The 18,490-nt window shown below is 37.0% G+C and overlaps 1 protein-coding gene across 1 annotated transcript; it reads right to left on the bottom strand.

Moving 5' to 3' along the window:
- Positions 1-13,720: 13,720 nt before the first annotated feature.
- LOC137741868 (uncharacterized) lies at positions 13,721-15,033 on the bottom strand. The gene is made up of 3 exons (XM_068481573.1): positions 14,710-15,033; positions 14,484-14,576; positions 13,721-13,960 (listed from the first exon to the last, which is right to left on the bottom strand). Exons 1-3 carry the CDS (start codon positions 15,031-15,033, stop codon positions 13,721-13,723), a joined length of 657 nt encoding a protein of 218 aa, XP_068337674.1.
- Positions 15,034-18,490: the final 3,457 nt, after the last annotated feature.

The following is an 18,490-nucleotide window of genomic DNA, read 5'->3' on the forward strand; positions in this document are numbered from 1 at the left end:
AATACAAGGCCGATAATAAAGTAGTCCAATTAAAAATTGCCTAACTATAATAAATTATGATTTGTCGATTTTACCCCTAACTTTTTTAGGTTAAGTTCCAGATTTTCGTCGTTAATGGAGTTCATCGTTGTTTGCAAACCTTCTTCTTTTTCTTTGAAACAAAAATATAGATCCTCATGCTATTTAATTTATATTTTGTATTATTTCGTTGAAACGTGATCGTAGTTATTATTCATAAAGTATTCGAGGTACTGTTTTTCAATTTTTTTTCATTAGTGGAGTTCATCGTTTGTTTCTCCAGATAATAAATTTGAGATCTGTATATTATTCAATAATAACGACGGATCACTGTTTCTGGACTATAAAAATAAACTATTTCTGGATTTTAAGTAACATTATTTCTAGAATCTAAGTCACTGTTTATAGAATCTAAGTTATTGTTTCTGGAATCTAAGTCACTATTTCTGGAATCTAAGTCACTGTTTCTAGATCCAAATGAAATAGTCACACTGTTTCTTAAATGTAAGATAGAAAATAAATAGTGAAATTCATTGTATTTGGATTCAAAGCAAAATAAGCATCTTGTTTCTTAAATATAATCAACTGATGCATGAAAGAAAATAAACAATCAAAGGTTAAAACATAGATTGTTTCTGGAATCTAAGTCACTGTTTCTGAAATTTAAGTCACTGTTTCTGGATTTTTGTTCTTTTCTTTCCAGATACAGTGTTTGTTTATGCACAGAAAAAACTAACACTGTATCTGATTTTTTTTTTCCATAAACAGTGTTATGTTTTGGGTTCTCCAGAAATAGTTTTATGTTTTGGTTTTTTTTTTTCCTTCCTATTTACAAACGCCTGACATGTACGTACATCACCGGAACCGTAGGTCCTTATTAGATCTGATGGAAATAAAATACTAACACTATAAATTGTTCGTGGTGCAGATAAGAGGATGAGGATGAGGATGATGACGAGGAAGAGGAGGATAAGGGCATGAAAGAGGTAGACAATAGTTTTAGATGGTTTTTTATTAAACTTTGAGCCATTTTGGTTAAATAACATTTTAGGATGGTTTTTGGTTAAATATTTGTTGGCCCAAGCCCTTTTCATTAAAGCTCCCTTAAAATAACCGTTAAATCGTGATTTTTGTTTATTTATATAAGTGTAGTTGTATACATGCTGACACAACCCGACCCGGAATGTCCACTAAAACTCTGAATTGAGCTGTGCTGGCTTCGTCACCTTCCGAAATCAAGACGTACTGGCCGTCACGTCTTGATTTCGGTTGGGGTGTGTCATATGCGTTGCGCAAACCAATTTTATTTTATTTTTTATTATATTATAAATTTTAAAATATAGTTGTTTTCATAAGTTTTTATTATTTTTTAAAAAATTTGCGCGATAGATATCAACATTTCGTCGTCTAATAGTTATTTACTTATTTTTTATTTATTTTTATATTTTATATTGTTAAACTAAATTTTTTTTTATTATTTTCTTTGTGCGACGAATACATATTTGGTCACCTAAACCTTATTTATTTTAATTTATTTATATTTTAAATTGTAAAATAAAATTATTTTCTTTTTTATTATTTATAAAAATTATTTTTATAAATTTTGTGCTACGAACCAATATTTCATCGCGCATAATCCTTAAATTTGGACGGGAGCCAAAAATGGGATGCGGGATTTTTTTTTTTAAGACTTTGCACGACCAATTTTTCATCGCGCAAAAAACTTTGCACGACCAACACTTCGTCTCACAAAACTCTAAAAATTTATGTGGGCACAAAAATTGGGACGTGGGAAATTTTTTTTAAGACTTGTGCGACCAAATTTTCATCACACAAAACTCTAAAAATTTGGGCGGGCACAAAAATGAGATGCTGGAATTTTTTTTTTTTTAAGACTTTGCACGATCAATTTTTCATCACGCAAAACTTTGTGCGACCAACACTTCGTCGTGCAAAGCTCTAAAAATTTGGGCAGGCACCAAAAATGGGACGCGGGAAATTTTTTTTTAAGACTTTTCGTGACCAATATTTCATTGCGCAAACTCGTATCCTTCGTCGCGCAAAGTGTTATGGCTTTTAAAACCAAAGAAACTCCTCCACCATTTTCTCAATGTCTTTCTCTACTCTTACCTCTCCTCTCTCTTTCCCTCTCCCCAAATCCGACCCTTTCTCTCACTCTCACTCCTCTCACTTAATCTTTCTTCTCTATCTTCACTATCCCTCACTCACTCACTCTCTCATCTCTCTCTCACTATCTCCTCTAATTCTCTCACATTCACTCCTACTTCTCATTCTCACTCACTCTCAATCTTGCCAAAAGGTATATTCTCCCCAAATTTTAATTTACTTTGTTAATTTATGTGTACATTTGAATATATTATATATATATTGGATAATTTGATCACTACTTTTCATATGTAATTTTATTTTGAATATGTCAATTTAAATTAAAGTAATTAAAAAAAATAAAATCATACAATTAAATTAAATTAAAAAAGTAAAAATTCGAAATATCTTGCGCTACCAAATATTTTGTTGCATAAACAATTAATATAAGAAATAATAAAATAAAAAGTCAAAAACCTTGTGCGACAAAATATTTAGTCACCCAAAATATTAAATTAATTTATTTTAATTAAAAAAAATTTAAAGCAAAATTTAAAAATTTTAAATATTTCATCGCGCAAAACTTTGCACGACGTTAATCTTCGTCGTGCAAACTCTATGGTCACGTGCTTTGCGAGATGAACTATCCGTGACCAAACTTTCGTCGCACAAGGTTTTGCGCGACGAAATTATACTTTGCGCAACAAACTTATTTCGTCAACCAAAGTGTTTTTTGTAGTAGTGTTAAAATGCATTGATGTATAGTAGGACTCAAAGTGCAGACCACATATCTAAATATTTGGAAGAAATCTTTAGAGGACAGACATAAACATCTACAAGGCCTACCGATCCGAATGAAAATTTATAAATTAGACATCTCTCGCATGAGTATACAATAAACGATCTTATTCGAATGAAAATTGGTGGAAATGATTTGGTGGGGTGATTGATTGAGAAGTTTGGGACACTTTTTGAGGTTTTGATTTGGGATTAAGGATTAGGGATTTAAATTGAAATATAAGACAAACGAATTGGATTTGTATATGTAAATTAGGCCAATTGATTAAAATAGTGTACCTGCTTTCTTGTTCCTTAGTTCAATCTTCCTTTTAGATTTGACTATTTGTAACTTTTATTGCCCAAGATAGAGGGAATATATATGGAAAAATAAAGAACCGAAATGGTGGACTGGACGTAGGATAAGAAATGAAAACAAAACCTACTAGAAATTGATTTTCGTTTTCAGTTTTCATTTTGTTTACTCTTTCCTAACCTCCTGCCGCCATTCCTCCATCTTTGCTCATCCCTCCTTTATCCTTCATATTCCCCCTCTATACATAACAAAAAAAATAAAACTGAAAACGAAATGGTATTCAGAGCAAGCCAGAATATGTGAAGATATTTTTGCAATTTTGGCTTGCTATTATCTTTGAAATCATGAAATATTGGAGGACTTTTGATACATGAACAAATATGTGAAACATTAAGTTAAAATCCAGAGAGAAAATCAAAGGGTTCACATTTGAAAGGCAAAGTACATACATTGTTCAACTTATTCACAGACCAGCACCGGAAAGTGCAAATCCAATTGTTTCGCAACTAAAACGTTCGAAAGGAAATTCCGACAAATACCAGCTCATACGATAACATAATGATTGAAGTTTGTACTGCTCGTCTAACGATTTTACAAGACATTTCAATCTTGCTTCTGGGTTGGCACGATCTGTCTCCAGAATCCTGCCAAGGCACTACCCAAGATTGAATGACAAACACTGGAAACAGCATATGGTACCGCAGTTAGGGGGTTTCCGAAGTGCTGACCGGCTAGAACAATTCTGAGCACTGAATTCTGAAACATAGAAGAGCCGATAACAACACTCGCAGACAACTGATAACGCATACAAATTGACATGGATTCTTTCAATCATACATACACACACATCACACGTGTGCACACCCACACAATACAAGCAATCTATGGCTTTGGTACAAAATGAAATTAACAATTGACTGTAATGTCTTTTCGATTGAATAAATGTATGCAATGTCTTTTCACTAGAAAGTAAACAGCAGTGGAAAAGCTGTGAAACTCTCTTTTAAGAAATCCAGAAGAAGAAAAAACAACCCAATGATGCTTACCAGCATGCCAACCTCGATGGAGATAGTCCTTGATGATGTGACATCGAGCCCAAGCATCCTTGAAAATATGTAACCAAAGAAAAATCCACTTGCATGAAGAAGAGCGGAAGCAAGTACCACTTGTTTACCAGACGTAAGGATTGCAGATGAACTCTGGGCAATTGCATTCCCACAAAGAACACCTACAGTTGCTACAGCAATGGGTGGCATCACGGGGGAGGCGAATTTAACCGGGCCTTGGAAATACTGATTCAGAAATGCACCCGCCAAAACAGGGAGCAGTACAACCTGTGTTCAAAGCGTATGGTACCTTTATATAATTTAAAACAGCAACAGCTATAACAAGACGAAGGCAAAACAATTGAAAGCTTTCCTGCAGTGTTGAGAATTAGAGCCCAGCTGCATCTACTGCAACATATTGGCCGGCAAGTTTAGCTGTGAGAAATGGGGTCATGATCTACAATATGAAAGGGTAAAAGAAGTAAGGTTCCTTGAAAAAAGCTTATAATTCAAGTCATTAGTAATAGTAAGTGGTAGCCAAATTTCTATGATTATAAATCCAAACAAGGGAATTGGTGATTTCAATTTAAAAATTCTGATTTTTGTCCAAATTTCAAGTTTATTTCCCATGCCCAAACGGTGGGTTAAGGTCTGATCTTTCAGCAGATCACTTTAGGTTGAGAATCGAACAAAGGAAAATTTTATTCATAATTCATAATTAACGAATCATTTCCAAAGGGAGATAGTTTGATGCTCCCCGTAGCTTTTGACAGGCAAAAGAAATAGATATTGCAGAATGTTAATCAGAATTTAATATTTCCGCGAGTTTTAGCAGAAATTTTGATTCAAACTTATCTTTCTAACTAGTTTTCAATGTATGTGCAAAAGTTCGGACCATACCAGTACACCACTTAAAGAACAAAAAAATATCAAAAGAAATTTATGTCAGTTTACCAACCACGGCTGATAACGTGCTTGCTGCTGTCATTAAAACCGAAAGTGCCACATTTCCACTGCAAAAACAACAAGGTCATCAGATCCTCTGAGAAAAGTAGACTTTTGTCACCCTAGTTTTTGAAAGTTTTAGTATCATCCCTTTCGGTCTTATTCATCTGAGCAGCAAGATGGTACGCAAGGTGCAAGTGAAATGTAGGCGTGCCAATCCTGTAATATTTTTTCAATATAACATACCCATCCAACTCACCAACACTCTGTTGGGGCTGGCAACAGAAAGGGGTGGGACAATTACGACAAGTTTGTCAGGATGCAGAAGATGAAGCTTCTGCAATGGTGTTATCAGAGAGATAAAGCATATATATATATAGAGAGAGAGAGAGAGAGAGAGAGAGAGAGAGAGAGAGAGAGAAGAGAAAGTTTCGAAGAGAAGAAAACTATCACTGAATAATATCTCAATTGTATTGAATGAATTTACAGTAGCAGTACAAGTATATATATTGTCATAGCCTTTTCTTGCACACTAAGTATACTCCACTAATTGGTTTTAACAACTTAACAACTTAATGCTTAACTTCTTGACACCTGCCATCATCTGGAACCTTCGTATCCTTACATCCCCCCTCAATCATATGCTTGGATGATCCAAGCATAAGATTGGAACAATGTTGATGAAACAAAGAATTAGACAAGCCCTTGGTGAAGATGTCTGCAAACTGCTCATTGGAAGAAACATGTTGAACATTGAGGTCTCCTCGAATAACCCTCTCTCTGACAAAATGACAATCTATTTCTATATGCTTCACTCTGGAATGGAACACAGGATTAGAGGATAGAGCAATAGTCGATATATTATCACAATATATCACTGGGGCAACACTAAGAGGAATATGCAAATCACATAGCAGCTGCCTAACCCATGCCAACTCAGCTGCTGCAATGGTAAGAGCTCGATATTCTGCATTTGTGGAGGACCTAGAGACTGTATGTTGCTTCTTAGAAGCCCAAGAGATGGGACTGGAACCAAAATAAACAATGTGTCCAAATGTAGACCTCTTATCATTGGGATCACCAGTCCAGTTAGCATCACTATAAGCTTGCAAGTGTAGGTTTCCAGATTGAAAATGAAGGCCATAATCCAAAGTACCACTGAGATACCTTAAGATCCACTTGACAGCCACAACATCAGAATCCTTAGGACTATGCATAAACTGACAACACTGATTTACTGAGAAAGCAATATCAGGCCTAGTGAACGTTAAATACTGCAAAGCACCTACTATACTTCTGTATTGTTCAGGGCTGTGATAAGGAGCACCTTCAGATTTAAGTAACCTATGATAGGGTAAACAAGGAGTAGCACATGGTTTCGAGTCCTGTAAATCAACCTTGTGAAGTAGATCTTTGATATACTTGGTTTGAGAAACAAATAGACCTGTAGACAAATAATTGATTTCCAAACCCAAAAAATAGTGCAATTGCCCCAAATCCTTCATATCAAATGCCTTTGTCAAGTCTGTAATAATTACATCAATTAACTCAGAAGAGCTCCTAGTAAGGATGATATCATCCACGTATAACAACAGAACCACAGTTCCAAGAGAAGAGTGTTGAACAAATAAGGAAGAATTTGCAAGTGAAGATTTAAAACCCAATCTAGGAAAATAGCTAGTGAATTTCTCATTCCAAGCTCGAGGAGCTTGTTTCAAACCATACAAAGACTTGTTGAGCTTACAAACATAATGAGAAGGATGATTAGCACTCTAAAACCCGTATGGCTGAGACATATAGACTTCTTCATGAAGATCACCATGCAAAAATGCATTTTTAACATCCAACTGCCTTAATGACCATTTAAACTGTGCAGCCAAGGCTAAGATTAACCTAAATGTTGTAGGTTTGACAACTGGACTGAAGGTCTCATTATAATCAATACCCTCTTCTTGACTGTAGCCTTTAGCTACTAATCGAGCCTTGTATCTGGCTATGGAACCATCTGGATGCCTCTTGAGTCTATAAATCCACTTACAACCCATTAAATTCTTATCTAGAGGCATGGGAACCAATGTAAAGGTATTTTAAGCATGCAAAACATCTATTTCTTCCTGCATAGCAACTTTCCATTCATGAACTTTAGTAGCTGCCTTAAAAGTTGTAGGTTCTATAATATCAACAGAGGACTGAACACTCGCAGAGAAAGCCTTCTTTTTCCTTATCCCACTTTTGGACCTAGTTTGCATAGGGTGCAAATTCACAATAGGAAGAGGAAGGACAACTTGCACATTTTCAGTTTGAAAATTTGGATCACTAGGGACAACAAACTGTGTAGATGATTCAGAGGTTGATAATGTGGTAGGAAAAGATTCTAGAGCCCTAGGAATATGTGTATTGGAACACTCTGAGGCATTAGGGGTTGCAATAGATGAGAACTTTATGGCTCGAGAGGGTAAAGAAGAAGATTGAGTGGGAAATGATGAAACGATGACATTCTGTGAAGTGACCAAAGGTGGATTGTATAGTGCAGATGATGATGGAGGTATATATGATGAAGATGCACCAACAGATTGAATGAGAAAAGAATAAGGAAAACTCTCCTCATCAAACAATACATGCCTTGAAACAAGGATTTTTCCAAAGATTGGATTAAGACATAAGTAACCCTTATATTGGCATGCATACCCTACAAAAACACATTGTGCCACTACAACAGAAGTAGTCATTACTAACGAAGATTTTCTGAGGGCCCCAAAAACTGTCGTAAAAAGCACATTTTGCGACCATAAAATATGGGTCGTCGGTAACATGGCATGAAACAATTTTTTATTACCAACACACATACTGTCCTCGGAAAAAGTCTCAAGTTTCATCGGAAATGCACTTTTGTTTGGCAGGAAGAATTGGCACCAATTGTATTAACGACGAGTAAAGTTCTTATTGGAAATAGAATGGTTATTTCTGAAGGTTTACTCATGTTGACGAAATTGATTTAGTATTTTCGAGGAAAAAAAGGTCCTCTCGGTAATTTTTTTATATTTTTGAGGGTAAAAATCCTCTTGGTAATGCTTTTATATTTTCGAGGGTGATTAGTTGTTGTCAGAAGTTATCATATTTTTTCCGACAAAATTTTTTCTTTGTCAAAATAAATTTTTAAGGCATATGGTTTTGTTGGAATCAATTATTTACCAATGGTCACATGTGTCGCTGGAATATTCTTGAAATAAGTTTGATGCTTAATTTAAATTCTACAATAAATAGATCATATAACTTAGAATACATATGGAGAAGATTAGACCATAAAATTAAAAATAAAATCGTTGAGCAAAAAAGTGTATAACTTAATATAGTATTCTATGACAAAGAAATAATTTGCATGCCTTTGTTAACTCATAACATTAAATAGTACTATCCACTAGTGCAAATATTTTAAATTGCAGATCAAATTCGTTTGTCGTACTCTTATAGGGTTGAGGAGTGTAGTTGTAAAAAATCAGCAAAATTAGAGTTAAAATAACCGTTAAATCGTGAGTTTTCATTTATATTTGTTGAAAGGTTTCATCTTGTTACCTGATATCTAAATGTGTATTCCGTCAAAACGATAGATTCAACAAACACTTGAAGTTTATTTTATACTTCCATTAAGTATAACATAATATTTTGTGGTATCCACTAGTGCAAATATTTTAAATTGAAGATCAAATTCATTCATCATACTCTTATAGGGTGATGGTACAAGCATGAATATTGTGATGGTAATATAGTAGTTTGTAAAAGGGTAATAGCAGTCTCAAGAATGTGTCTATGCTTTCTTTCAGCTGGACCATTCTGCTCCGGGGTATAGGGACATGACTTATGATGTATGACACCTTTATCAAATAAAAACTGTGTAAATATGTGGCTTGTGTACTCACCACCACCATCACTTTGAAAAACTTTAATATGGGCAAAGAATTAAGTAACTAAGAAGTTATAAAAGTGAACAAAGACACTGTAAACTTCACTTTTATTTACTAATGGGAAGATCCAGGTAAACTTGGTACATTCATTGACAAAGCTTACATAATATTTGTAACCTTCAACTGAGACAATAGAAGAAGGCTCCCAAACATCACTATGTATCACTTCTAAGGGTTTTACGACTTTATTTGCAGGAAAAACGAATGGCAGTTTGGTGAACTTGCCTTCGTGACAATCTGTACAAACAGAAAACACATTATCAACAGATGTAGGGATTTTAGATTGACTGAACATTGTAGAAACAACAACGTTGGATGGATGCCCTAATCGTTTGTGCCACAAATTTATTTTGACTTGTTGTCCAAGATAGCATGCTTGGTGCTTAAATGATGCAGTGTACTTTTGTGCTTGAGAAAATAGGTGGTGTGGAACATGGAAAGGCATAAGGTAAAGACCATCTCTACACAATCCCTGGAGGAGGATTATCCTTGTGAATTTGTCCTGAATCCAAAAACAGAATTCATCACAAATCAATCTGCATTTGTTGTCTTTACACAATCTATATATGGATAATAGATGTTGAGACAAATGAGGCACATGAAATATTTTCTTCAACTCAAATGCATAACTAGGAGTTTTCAAGGTAGTGGAACCAATATGAGAGATTTTCAAACCTGTACCACTAGCTATGGTGATTGTTTCATTGCTAGGAAATGGTTTTGCCAGATTGAGAGTAGCAAGATCTGAGGTCATGTGTGAAATAGCACCCGTGTTAGCCACCCAAAAAGACTCTTGAGGTGCAAAAGGTTGATAAATGGTGTGTATGGCAGTGAGATTAGAGGAAGCTAGTTTCCTTTGGTAAGAGAAATTTTCCCTGTGATAGCACTGAATAACAGTGTGGCCAAACTTCCAACAAATCTAACATTGAACTCTGGATGATGAAGAAATGGAGCTAGAATGCCGTTGAAAACAATCTGAAGCTAGGTGACCCTTTTTGTTATAGATTTGACACACATGAATATCAAAGCCATGCTTGGAACAGGTAGAGACCTGAGGCTTTGGTGAGCCAAGAATTCCAACACCATTATTAGGGGCACATTGAATCTGAAGGGAGAATGAAAATTGTTTCGTCCTCTTCCTCTTCCTTGAAAGCCAGAAGTATGAAAATTGTTACAATGATGAGTTGCATGAGAGCATGATCATGCATTTTCAGATTTGAAAGTCATCAGTTTCAACTCCTTCAAGCTTAGAATCTTTCTCAAATCGAGAAGGACATCGACGAGATCCATCCACAAATCCAAGAATTCCATGACTTTCAAGTAACAATTGTAATTGATAGTGCCAAACAAGATAATAATTTCTATCATCTAACTTCACAGTAACAGATGTATTCACATTTGGAATGAGATTTGTAATCGGAGATTGCACAATTTGCAACTGAGTAGAAGTCACCATAGTTCTATCACAATTTCAAAGAAATGAGGAATTTCTTGAAAATATTTGAAAAATTATGGTTTCAAACTGCACAATCTTGAATATACAGAAGCAGAGATCAGAATCAAAGAGAAAGAACAAAGAATTTCAAAGTAGAGAGAGAGAAATTTTAGTCAGACATTTCTTCAAACGCATGGCGAGCAGTCAGCAGAAACAAATCACAGATCGCAATTTCACAAAAGGAGAAACTGGTAGCATCAAATCAGAGAAGGCAAACATGTACCGATCTTCAAAGAGAGTGCGCGGAAGCAGAAAGGATCTCAGGATCGAAGAAACGAATCCTCAACCAGCGAAGATACCATGTCAGGATGCAGAAGATGAAGCTTCTGCAATGGTGTTATCAGAGAGATAAAGCATATAGAGAGAGAGAGAGAGAAGAGAAAGTTTCGAAGGGAAGAAAACTGAATAATATCTCAATTGTGTTGAATGAATTTACAGTAGCAGTACAAGTATATATATTGTCATAGCCTTTTATTACACACTAAGTATACTCCACTAACTGGTTTTAACAACTTAATACTTAACTTCGTAACACCTGTCATAATCTGGAACCTTCATATCCTTACAAAGTTGATACTATTTCAGATGATTCATGTACCGTGCAATATAAGTTACAATGTTGCTGTTCCTGCAACGAATTAACCTGGGAAAAATTGTATTCAGAAAGAGCGGTGAAGATTGAGTAAACATAACAACGACATCTACGAAAAGACTGGCACAGATACATACCACCTGGGCAGCAACCAACCAATATCAAACCAGCTGCACAATACGATGGCAAATTCAAAAGCTTGCTCACAAAATATCCTGATAAAGGCATCACCTGCAAGTAGTACTCACCATTTAAATCGTAAATGTTACATATTTGCGCCTAAACAGATCAAAGGACACATAGCCACAATTTTTCACCCCATTACAAAACAACATGGAGTTAGAAATGTTTGCAAGATCAAAGTTGTTGACACTGGAGCCTAAGATAACAAGAGGATGAACTCTGGAACTCTGCAGGGTTAACTAAGAGTACTAAAAAAATTTATATATTCGGAGTCACCAAAAACAATGACATTTGCTTGCAGGCTTGAACTGGAAGATTAACACAAATATCAATGATTTTATGTGATATGAACACAAAGGCTAATTACTACAATAAGCAAAATAAAATGAAACAGCTTAAAATTTTAGGTTAGGTAGTTAAATATATCCTAGTACACGTGTATACTGTGAGAGAAGTCTGCTCTTTTTATTTTTTAAATGGAGACTTGGAAGAGTACTTCAACATTCTTTTTGTGTATGTGTAAAGAGTAATTGATCACTCCCTCTCTTCTTTTCTTTGTCTAATCTAACTTCTAACTTATACAGGGGTTATTCAATTCATGACGCTCATGGCAACTCTTGAGCTTTCTTTGAGAACTGTGATGGAACTCAAATTCTAAGCGGCGTAAGAATTGAAGTATTCCTCTGGGTTATATTTTGTTAATTCCTTCTGGAAATGTAGACTTTAACTAACCCATAAAACCTCAACCTGACTTCTCTCATTCAACCTGCACCAAAGTAACTTTGTCGCTAATCTCAAGAACCACTTGAACCACCAGAGTCAAGCTGATTCTTCCTTGCCTTGTTTTGGCAAAACTTACAATGTCCCCACAAATTCGTGCATGTCTAATCTGAAGCATAGGTATTCGTAAGGTTTAATCGGTCACTCGTCACCTTTAGCCGTTGCATATAAATTAAAAGATTCTCTCTCACCTTTAGCCGTTGCATATAAATTTAGAAGCTGAGAGCACCCTTGCCTCATCGTCTACCAATATCTCTGAGGTTGATATCAACCCTAATTAAAGGTTTAATTTAGTGTTGTTCAACGAGTTCAATTATCTCCCTTGGTCAAGGGCAATAATTCTAACCCTTTGAGGAAGAGCTAAGCTTAGCTTCATCAATAGAATCATTCAAGCACCGGAGAACACCTCTCCATATTATGCATCATCGATGTGCAAGGACCAGTTGATCATGTCATGATTACTTAACTCCAAAGAGAGGAAAATTGCTGAAATCTTCAACTATTTTGAATCTTCACAGAAGTTATATGAAACAAGGTAAGAGAAATGTATGACAACCAAATAACTCAACCAGAGTTTTTTGGCTCAAAAGAGATAATGTTACCCTTAAACAAGAAATTAAGTAAGTTCTTTGTTCAACATCTCGGTGACCTCTCCTCACTACAACGTCAATGTGGAGCGAGTTGGACGCTTATAGGCCTCATACCACCGATATTACTGTACTGTTGAAGAGTGATGAGGAAGAAAAAATCTTCCAATTGTTAGTCGGTCAAAGTTCAGTGTATGAAGATTTGAGGAGCCACATGACATTTCAAAGTAGCTCAAACCCACCGTTCAAAAGCAGTTATGGGTCCAATCTTGCAGCATCTTCCTCACTAAACCATGCAGGTCAAACTCCCAGTGGTGGTTTGTTAGATTTTACGTCAAATCCTACTACATTGATCAATGAGTTTGCTTCCTACCTTCAACGCAAAATTGGAGGGGTCAGAGTGAAGAAAGAGTGAGAAGTGGAGCCGAGAACCACACTACTCTCCTTGGGAAGTTCACTGGGTTTTTGGCAAAAGCAGAAGGAATACCGCATGAAGACACTGGAGGTATCTTAAATACTTTTTCAATAGCTCAAAATACAAGTCTTGTGCATGATTATTGGATATGGGTGTCATTGATCACATGACAAACCAACCTACAAACTTGCATGATTTTCAAAAAATGTTATCTTAAGTATCAGTTGTTAATGGTAGAGAAGTTTCAGTCATGGGCAAAAGGAAAATTAAGCTAATATCCAAACAAAGTTCAGTCCATTGTCCTTTATGTTCCATTCTTTCCTTTCAATCTCATGTCAGTAGGAAGGATCACCCAAACACTAAATTGCCTAGCAATTTTCTCACCCCATAATGTGACTTTTTAGGACATAGTTACCGGAAAGATGATTGGTGATGGCTTCTTTCAAAATGGCCTTTATTACTTGTCTATGAAGTTTTCACAACTAAAGGGTCTACAAGTCAGTACAAGTAGTTGTTCAAGTGATGAAATTTTGTGGCAATAGCTCCCTTATTCATTCCATCCTTGTACTCAATACAAAGATCCTTATTCAACCCACAACTCACATGAAATGCCAAAGGGCATTTAAGCTCAGACCACTGGATAGCACACCCTCTTGAACTCTCACAAACATAGCACCTCTCCTTCCACCGCCTTTTCAAAACCATGGAGCAATTAATCCCTTCCCGGCCTTCAGGATCCTTGAATAACACTTCCAGTGTAGAAAGTGAATCTCACATTGATGAGATGAGGGACTTTGCATGTGCTTATAAGGTAGTTGGGCTACTTCTCATATTGCGAATTGATTTTATGGTGGAACCTTAACTTTCTTCATACTATCAAAATAGGATGGCCCACGTGTGAAGCCCATCGACCACACTTGCTCCACGTCACTTGAGTTATATTATCCACGTGTTAGGCTTGAAAATTCGCCACATGTAAAATGACGTGTTGAGAGTGAATCCTACATTGATGAGAGGAGAGACCTTGCATGAGTTTACAAGTAATTGGGCTATTCTCCATATTGCAAATTTTATGGTGGAACCTCAACTTTCTTCATCCATGACATAAAGCTCGTACACAATGTGTGCCTACCTGCCGTCTCCAGTGGGCTTTATTACGCCTAAATTAACAGGACACAAGCAGCAAGAATAGGACTCAATGTATTGGGAATGCACAGTGGAAAATGCGCATTTGGCGCAGAACCAATCGCGTTTAAGATACCTTTACAAGGGGATTTCCATAGTAGGAGGCATGAACCATTAGATCACACCCGTCACAGAACACAATTAGATCTGATGGATCTTCATCTGCGCTCTGACAAACAGCACAAAAAAAAAAAACCCATCATCTTCTTCATTGCACTCTTCATCCCCTGCAATTTCTTAGCTTTTCTGTTCTTGCTCTTGGGTAATCTCGATATTTTCATTGCAGCAATTTTTAGATTTACCCTCCACTTCCTCCATTTTCTCCACCACCTCTTCTTCCGACTTCGACCCAAAATGTAACTTGTACTCAACATTAAGGTCCAATGTCGAAAGGTGCTCTCTGGGAAACAAATCGAGCTGAAACGCCCAAACCATTTTCTTGGCAGGCACAGAATAGGTGAGATGGTAGCGGCGGAGGCAACAAGGTCAGGGAGAATGAGTTGGTCCCTAAGCGCATTTCGCTTTTTCCCCAGAATGTGCAAAGGGGACAAAAGGGCATCCTTCTGCTGCTGCCACACGAGTCTGAATCTCTTGAGAGGAGGTGGGCCATGGAATCTCTGATCCATTTGTTGGTCTGGTTTTTGGGCAAATAAAAATGGGCAAAATGATTTGGTGGGAAGATTGATTGAGAGAGTTTGATCTCTTTTGAGGTTTTGATTTGGGATTAGAGATTAGGGATTTGAATTGAAATATTAGACGAACGAACTAGATTTGTTGTGGGAACTTTGAAAGTTACGAGCCTTCGTTTTCATTTGAGTTTTAGTAGCCAATATTTGAATTTGGCGGGAATTTAAGTTTTTGGTTGGGGGAATTTTGGTACCAAAAGTATTTGGGTGAGAGGTCTGGCTTTGTTGTTGGGCTTGGGCCTTGGGTTACGATTTGAGAGAAGTTTTCTCTCAAAATGACTTGGAGATTTTTTTTTCTTTTTTTTTTTGGGTGTAAGATGATAAGCCGAAAATTGAAATCTTTCGATCTAAACTTTGTAGATGTAAATGAGATCAATTGGATAAAGTTGTGTACTTGCTCCCTTGTTCCCCAATTCAATCTTTTGGATTGGACTATTTGTAACTTTTCTTGTCCGATATAGAGGCAATCATATCCAAAATAAAAGAATGGAAATGGTGGACCGGACATAGGATAGGAAAGAAAAATAAAAACAAGTAGTGTTACACTTATCACATTTTTCATACCACATTTATATAATCTCTATAATAGAGGTGTAACCCACCAATACATGTTTAACTTATTCACAAACCAGCACCAAAAACTACAAATCCAACTGTTCCATAGCTACTACATACGGAAAGAAATTCCGACATACGTTGCCAAGGCATTACCCAAGATTGAATGACAAATGCTAGAAACAATACATGGTATTGCAGTTATAGGATTTCCGAAGAGCTGATCGGCTAGAACTATTCGGGCGAAGATTTCTTTAGGGAAGGATCCTCGAACCTCAACACAGCTCCCTAAGGGATTGGCACTTTGGATGTGTAGTCAGGGTTCTTGCTTGTTGATGTGCTACAAGACGAGGACAAAGTTAGTTTTGAAATGTGACTTTATGGGGCCTTAGGTGTAGGCCTTGGGGGTCATAATCAAAACTAACTAAGTGTTAGGCGTGCCACTGTTATCTCAGTATAGCAGATGTAGAACAAGAGTGTTTTTAGTCAATTACTTGCGCCCCAAGTTACTCGGACTTCTTGTTATCAAAGGATTGTCATGGATGGGTTAAGTCCACGTTAAATTCTTTTTCTTGCCTTGTGACCAAGGACTTTTAGTTCATAGTCTTGTATGTTCAAATGAAGGGAGTCCAAGGCCCTTTAAGTCATTTACTAGATCTTGATTGATTTTAATGAAAGCATATTCATTAAAATGACTAGATCCAGATACAAATGAGACTCTTAAAGTAGGAAAACTGATGGAAACAACTTGAATGCATACTGGAGAATGCACTAAGTAATAGATCTACAAATTCAGAAAACAAACAAAGAGCTTCGGGCAAGATTTCACCTTGTCTATCAAGGTTGAACTTCTTGCAATCACTTCTCTTTGTGTTAACAGGGGTTTATGTGCTAAAACGGGTTGGATGGTAAACAAGATTGCACGTGTAACATCCCACATCCCCCAGGGGAGTGGATCCTCTAAGCCTTATATGTATATTCTCATCCCTACCAAGCACGAGGCCTTTTGGGAGCTCACTGGCTTCGAGTTTCATTGGAACTCCGAAGTTAAGCGAGTAGCGTGCAAGAGCATTCCTATGATGGGTGACCCACTGAGAAGTTCTCGTGTGAGTTCCCAGAAACAAAACCGTGAGGGCATGGTCAGGGCCCAAAACGGACAATATCGTGCTACGGTGGAGTCGACCCCGGGAAGTGGCAGAGCCTGGGCCGAGATGTGACAATTTGGTTTCAGAGCCTAACCCTGGCCGCGTGTGTGCCGACGAGGACATCGAGCCCCTAAAGGGGGTGGATTGTAACATTCCACATCGCCCAGGGGAGTAGATCATCTAAGCCTTATATGTGTATTCCCATCCCTACCTACCACGAGGCCTTTTGGGAGCTCACTGGCTTCGAGTTCCATTGGAACTCCAAAGTTAAGCGAGTAGCACGCGAGAGGATTCCAATGATGGGTGACCCACTGGGAAGTTCTCATGTGAGTTCCTATAAACAAAACCGTGAAGGCGTGGTTGGGGCCCAAAGCAGACAATATCGTGCTACGGTGGAGTCGAGCCCTGGATGTGGTGGGGTCCGAGCAGGGATGTGATAGCATGAGGGAATCGATACTACGATGGTTGAAGGTAGCATAGCTTTAAACTAGAGAAAGATAGGCTTTCTAATGAAATCTAGACAAGAGATAGCTTGTCGCTAAAAATGACTGAATTTGGGTTGATTTCAACTTTTGGATGCAAATCTGGATTGAGAGTAGAGTTTGTATGTTTGTTTGTTTGATTGGTTGAGTGTCCTTATCTCTGGGGCCTCTTCTTCCTTTTATAGGCAAATTAGGCCGATTGTTGTAGCTTTGTTCTTGCCCGAAAGCATCTGAAGGGTAGTGAGTCATCAACTTTTTACTTGGAATGCCACTGAAAAGTGTTTTTTGGCTGGTAGTAGGTTAGTCTCCATCAGTTGTCACTTCAATGGTAAACAAATGGCTTATATTTGGCTGAGAAGGCTTCAATTTGCCTCTAGGCTTGGTGCTGGGCTTCGGGCAAGTCTTCATTTAAGCTCAACATTCAAATATTAACCCAAACAAGAACAATTCCAAGCATCGAATTCTGAAACATAAAATAGTCGATAACAACACTCGCAGACAACTGATAACGCATGCAAATTGACATGGATTCTTTCAGTTATACGTACACGTCACACATGTGCGCACCCACACAATACAAGCAATCATATGGCTTTAGCTAAGATATATCATATATGGCTTTAGCTAAGAGAGTGGGGGAATTTAGTTAGATGTTTGGGGTTTGGTGGTGGGATAATAGGATCGTTAGTCATATTTGGCAGGAAAGAAAAAGAGAGAAAATTGAAATGCGTCAAACGGTGGAAGAAAGGGAATAGAGAGTGTAGAAAGGGATTGGTTTAAAATGGTAAAGATGATATTTCCTCTTCATATTATTGTTAATTATCAAAAATTTATTGCTAAGATATATCATATATGGCTCACTTCCTAATTCATAAATAGTTCTTATTCGCAAGTGGGGGCATAACAAGTTTTCACTTTGCTTTAAGCGAAGTAAGCAGCCATTTATTGGCAAGCAAAACCACAGCTGAAGTAACCTTCCACCACCTGCTTAAAGAAAGTTGTCTCCTTGTTATGAACACACTTTTCTTTTCTCAACCCATTTTTGCTTATTACAGAACCACAACTAAGAGATTGGAGTTTGAGAGAAACCTAGTGTAAGTGGTAGTTGCTGGATTTCACAGTTTGGAACATAGTGAATCAAGTAAGTTTCTTTGTCTTGTTTGCTTTGCTTCCATCTTTCTTAATCTCTATGCTGCATTGTTATTGAGCTTTGAT

The sequence above is a fragment of the Pyrus communis genome, chromosome 8, assembly GCF_963583255.1.
Source record: "Pyrus communis chromosome 8, drPyrComm1.1, whole genome shotgun sequence".
NCBI classification, from domain to species: domain Eukaryota; kingdom Viridiplantae; phylum Streptophyta; class Magnoliopsida; order Rosales; family Rosaceae; genus Pyrus; species Pyrus communis.

Coding starts and splice junctions, on each gene's coding strand:
- LOC137741868 (XM_068481573.1), bottom strand. CDS start 15,033: ATGGATCAGAGATTCCATGGCCCACCTCCTCTCAAGAGATTCAGACTC. Junction 14,577..14,709: donor GAAAATGGAGGAAGTGGAGG/GTAAATCTAAAA, acceptor GCTGTTTGTCAG/AGCGCAGATGAAGATCCATC. Junction 13,961..14,483: donor ATGGAAATCCCCTTGTAAAG/GTATCTTAAACG, acceptor GTGTTATTCAAG/GATCCTGAAGGCCGGGAAGG.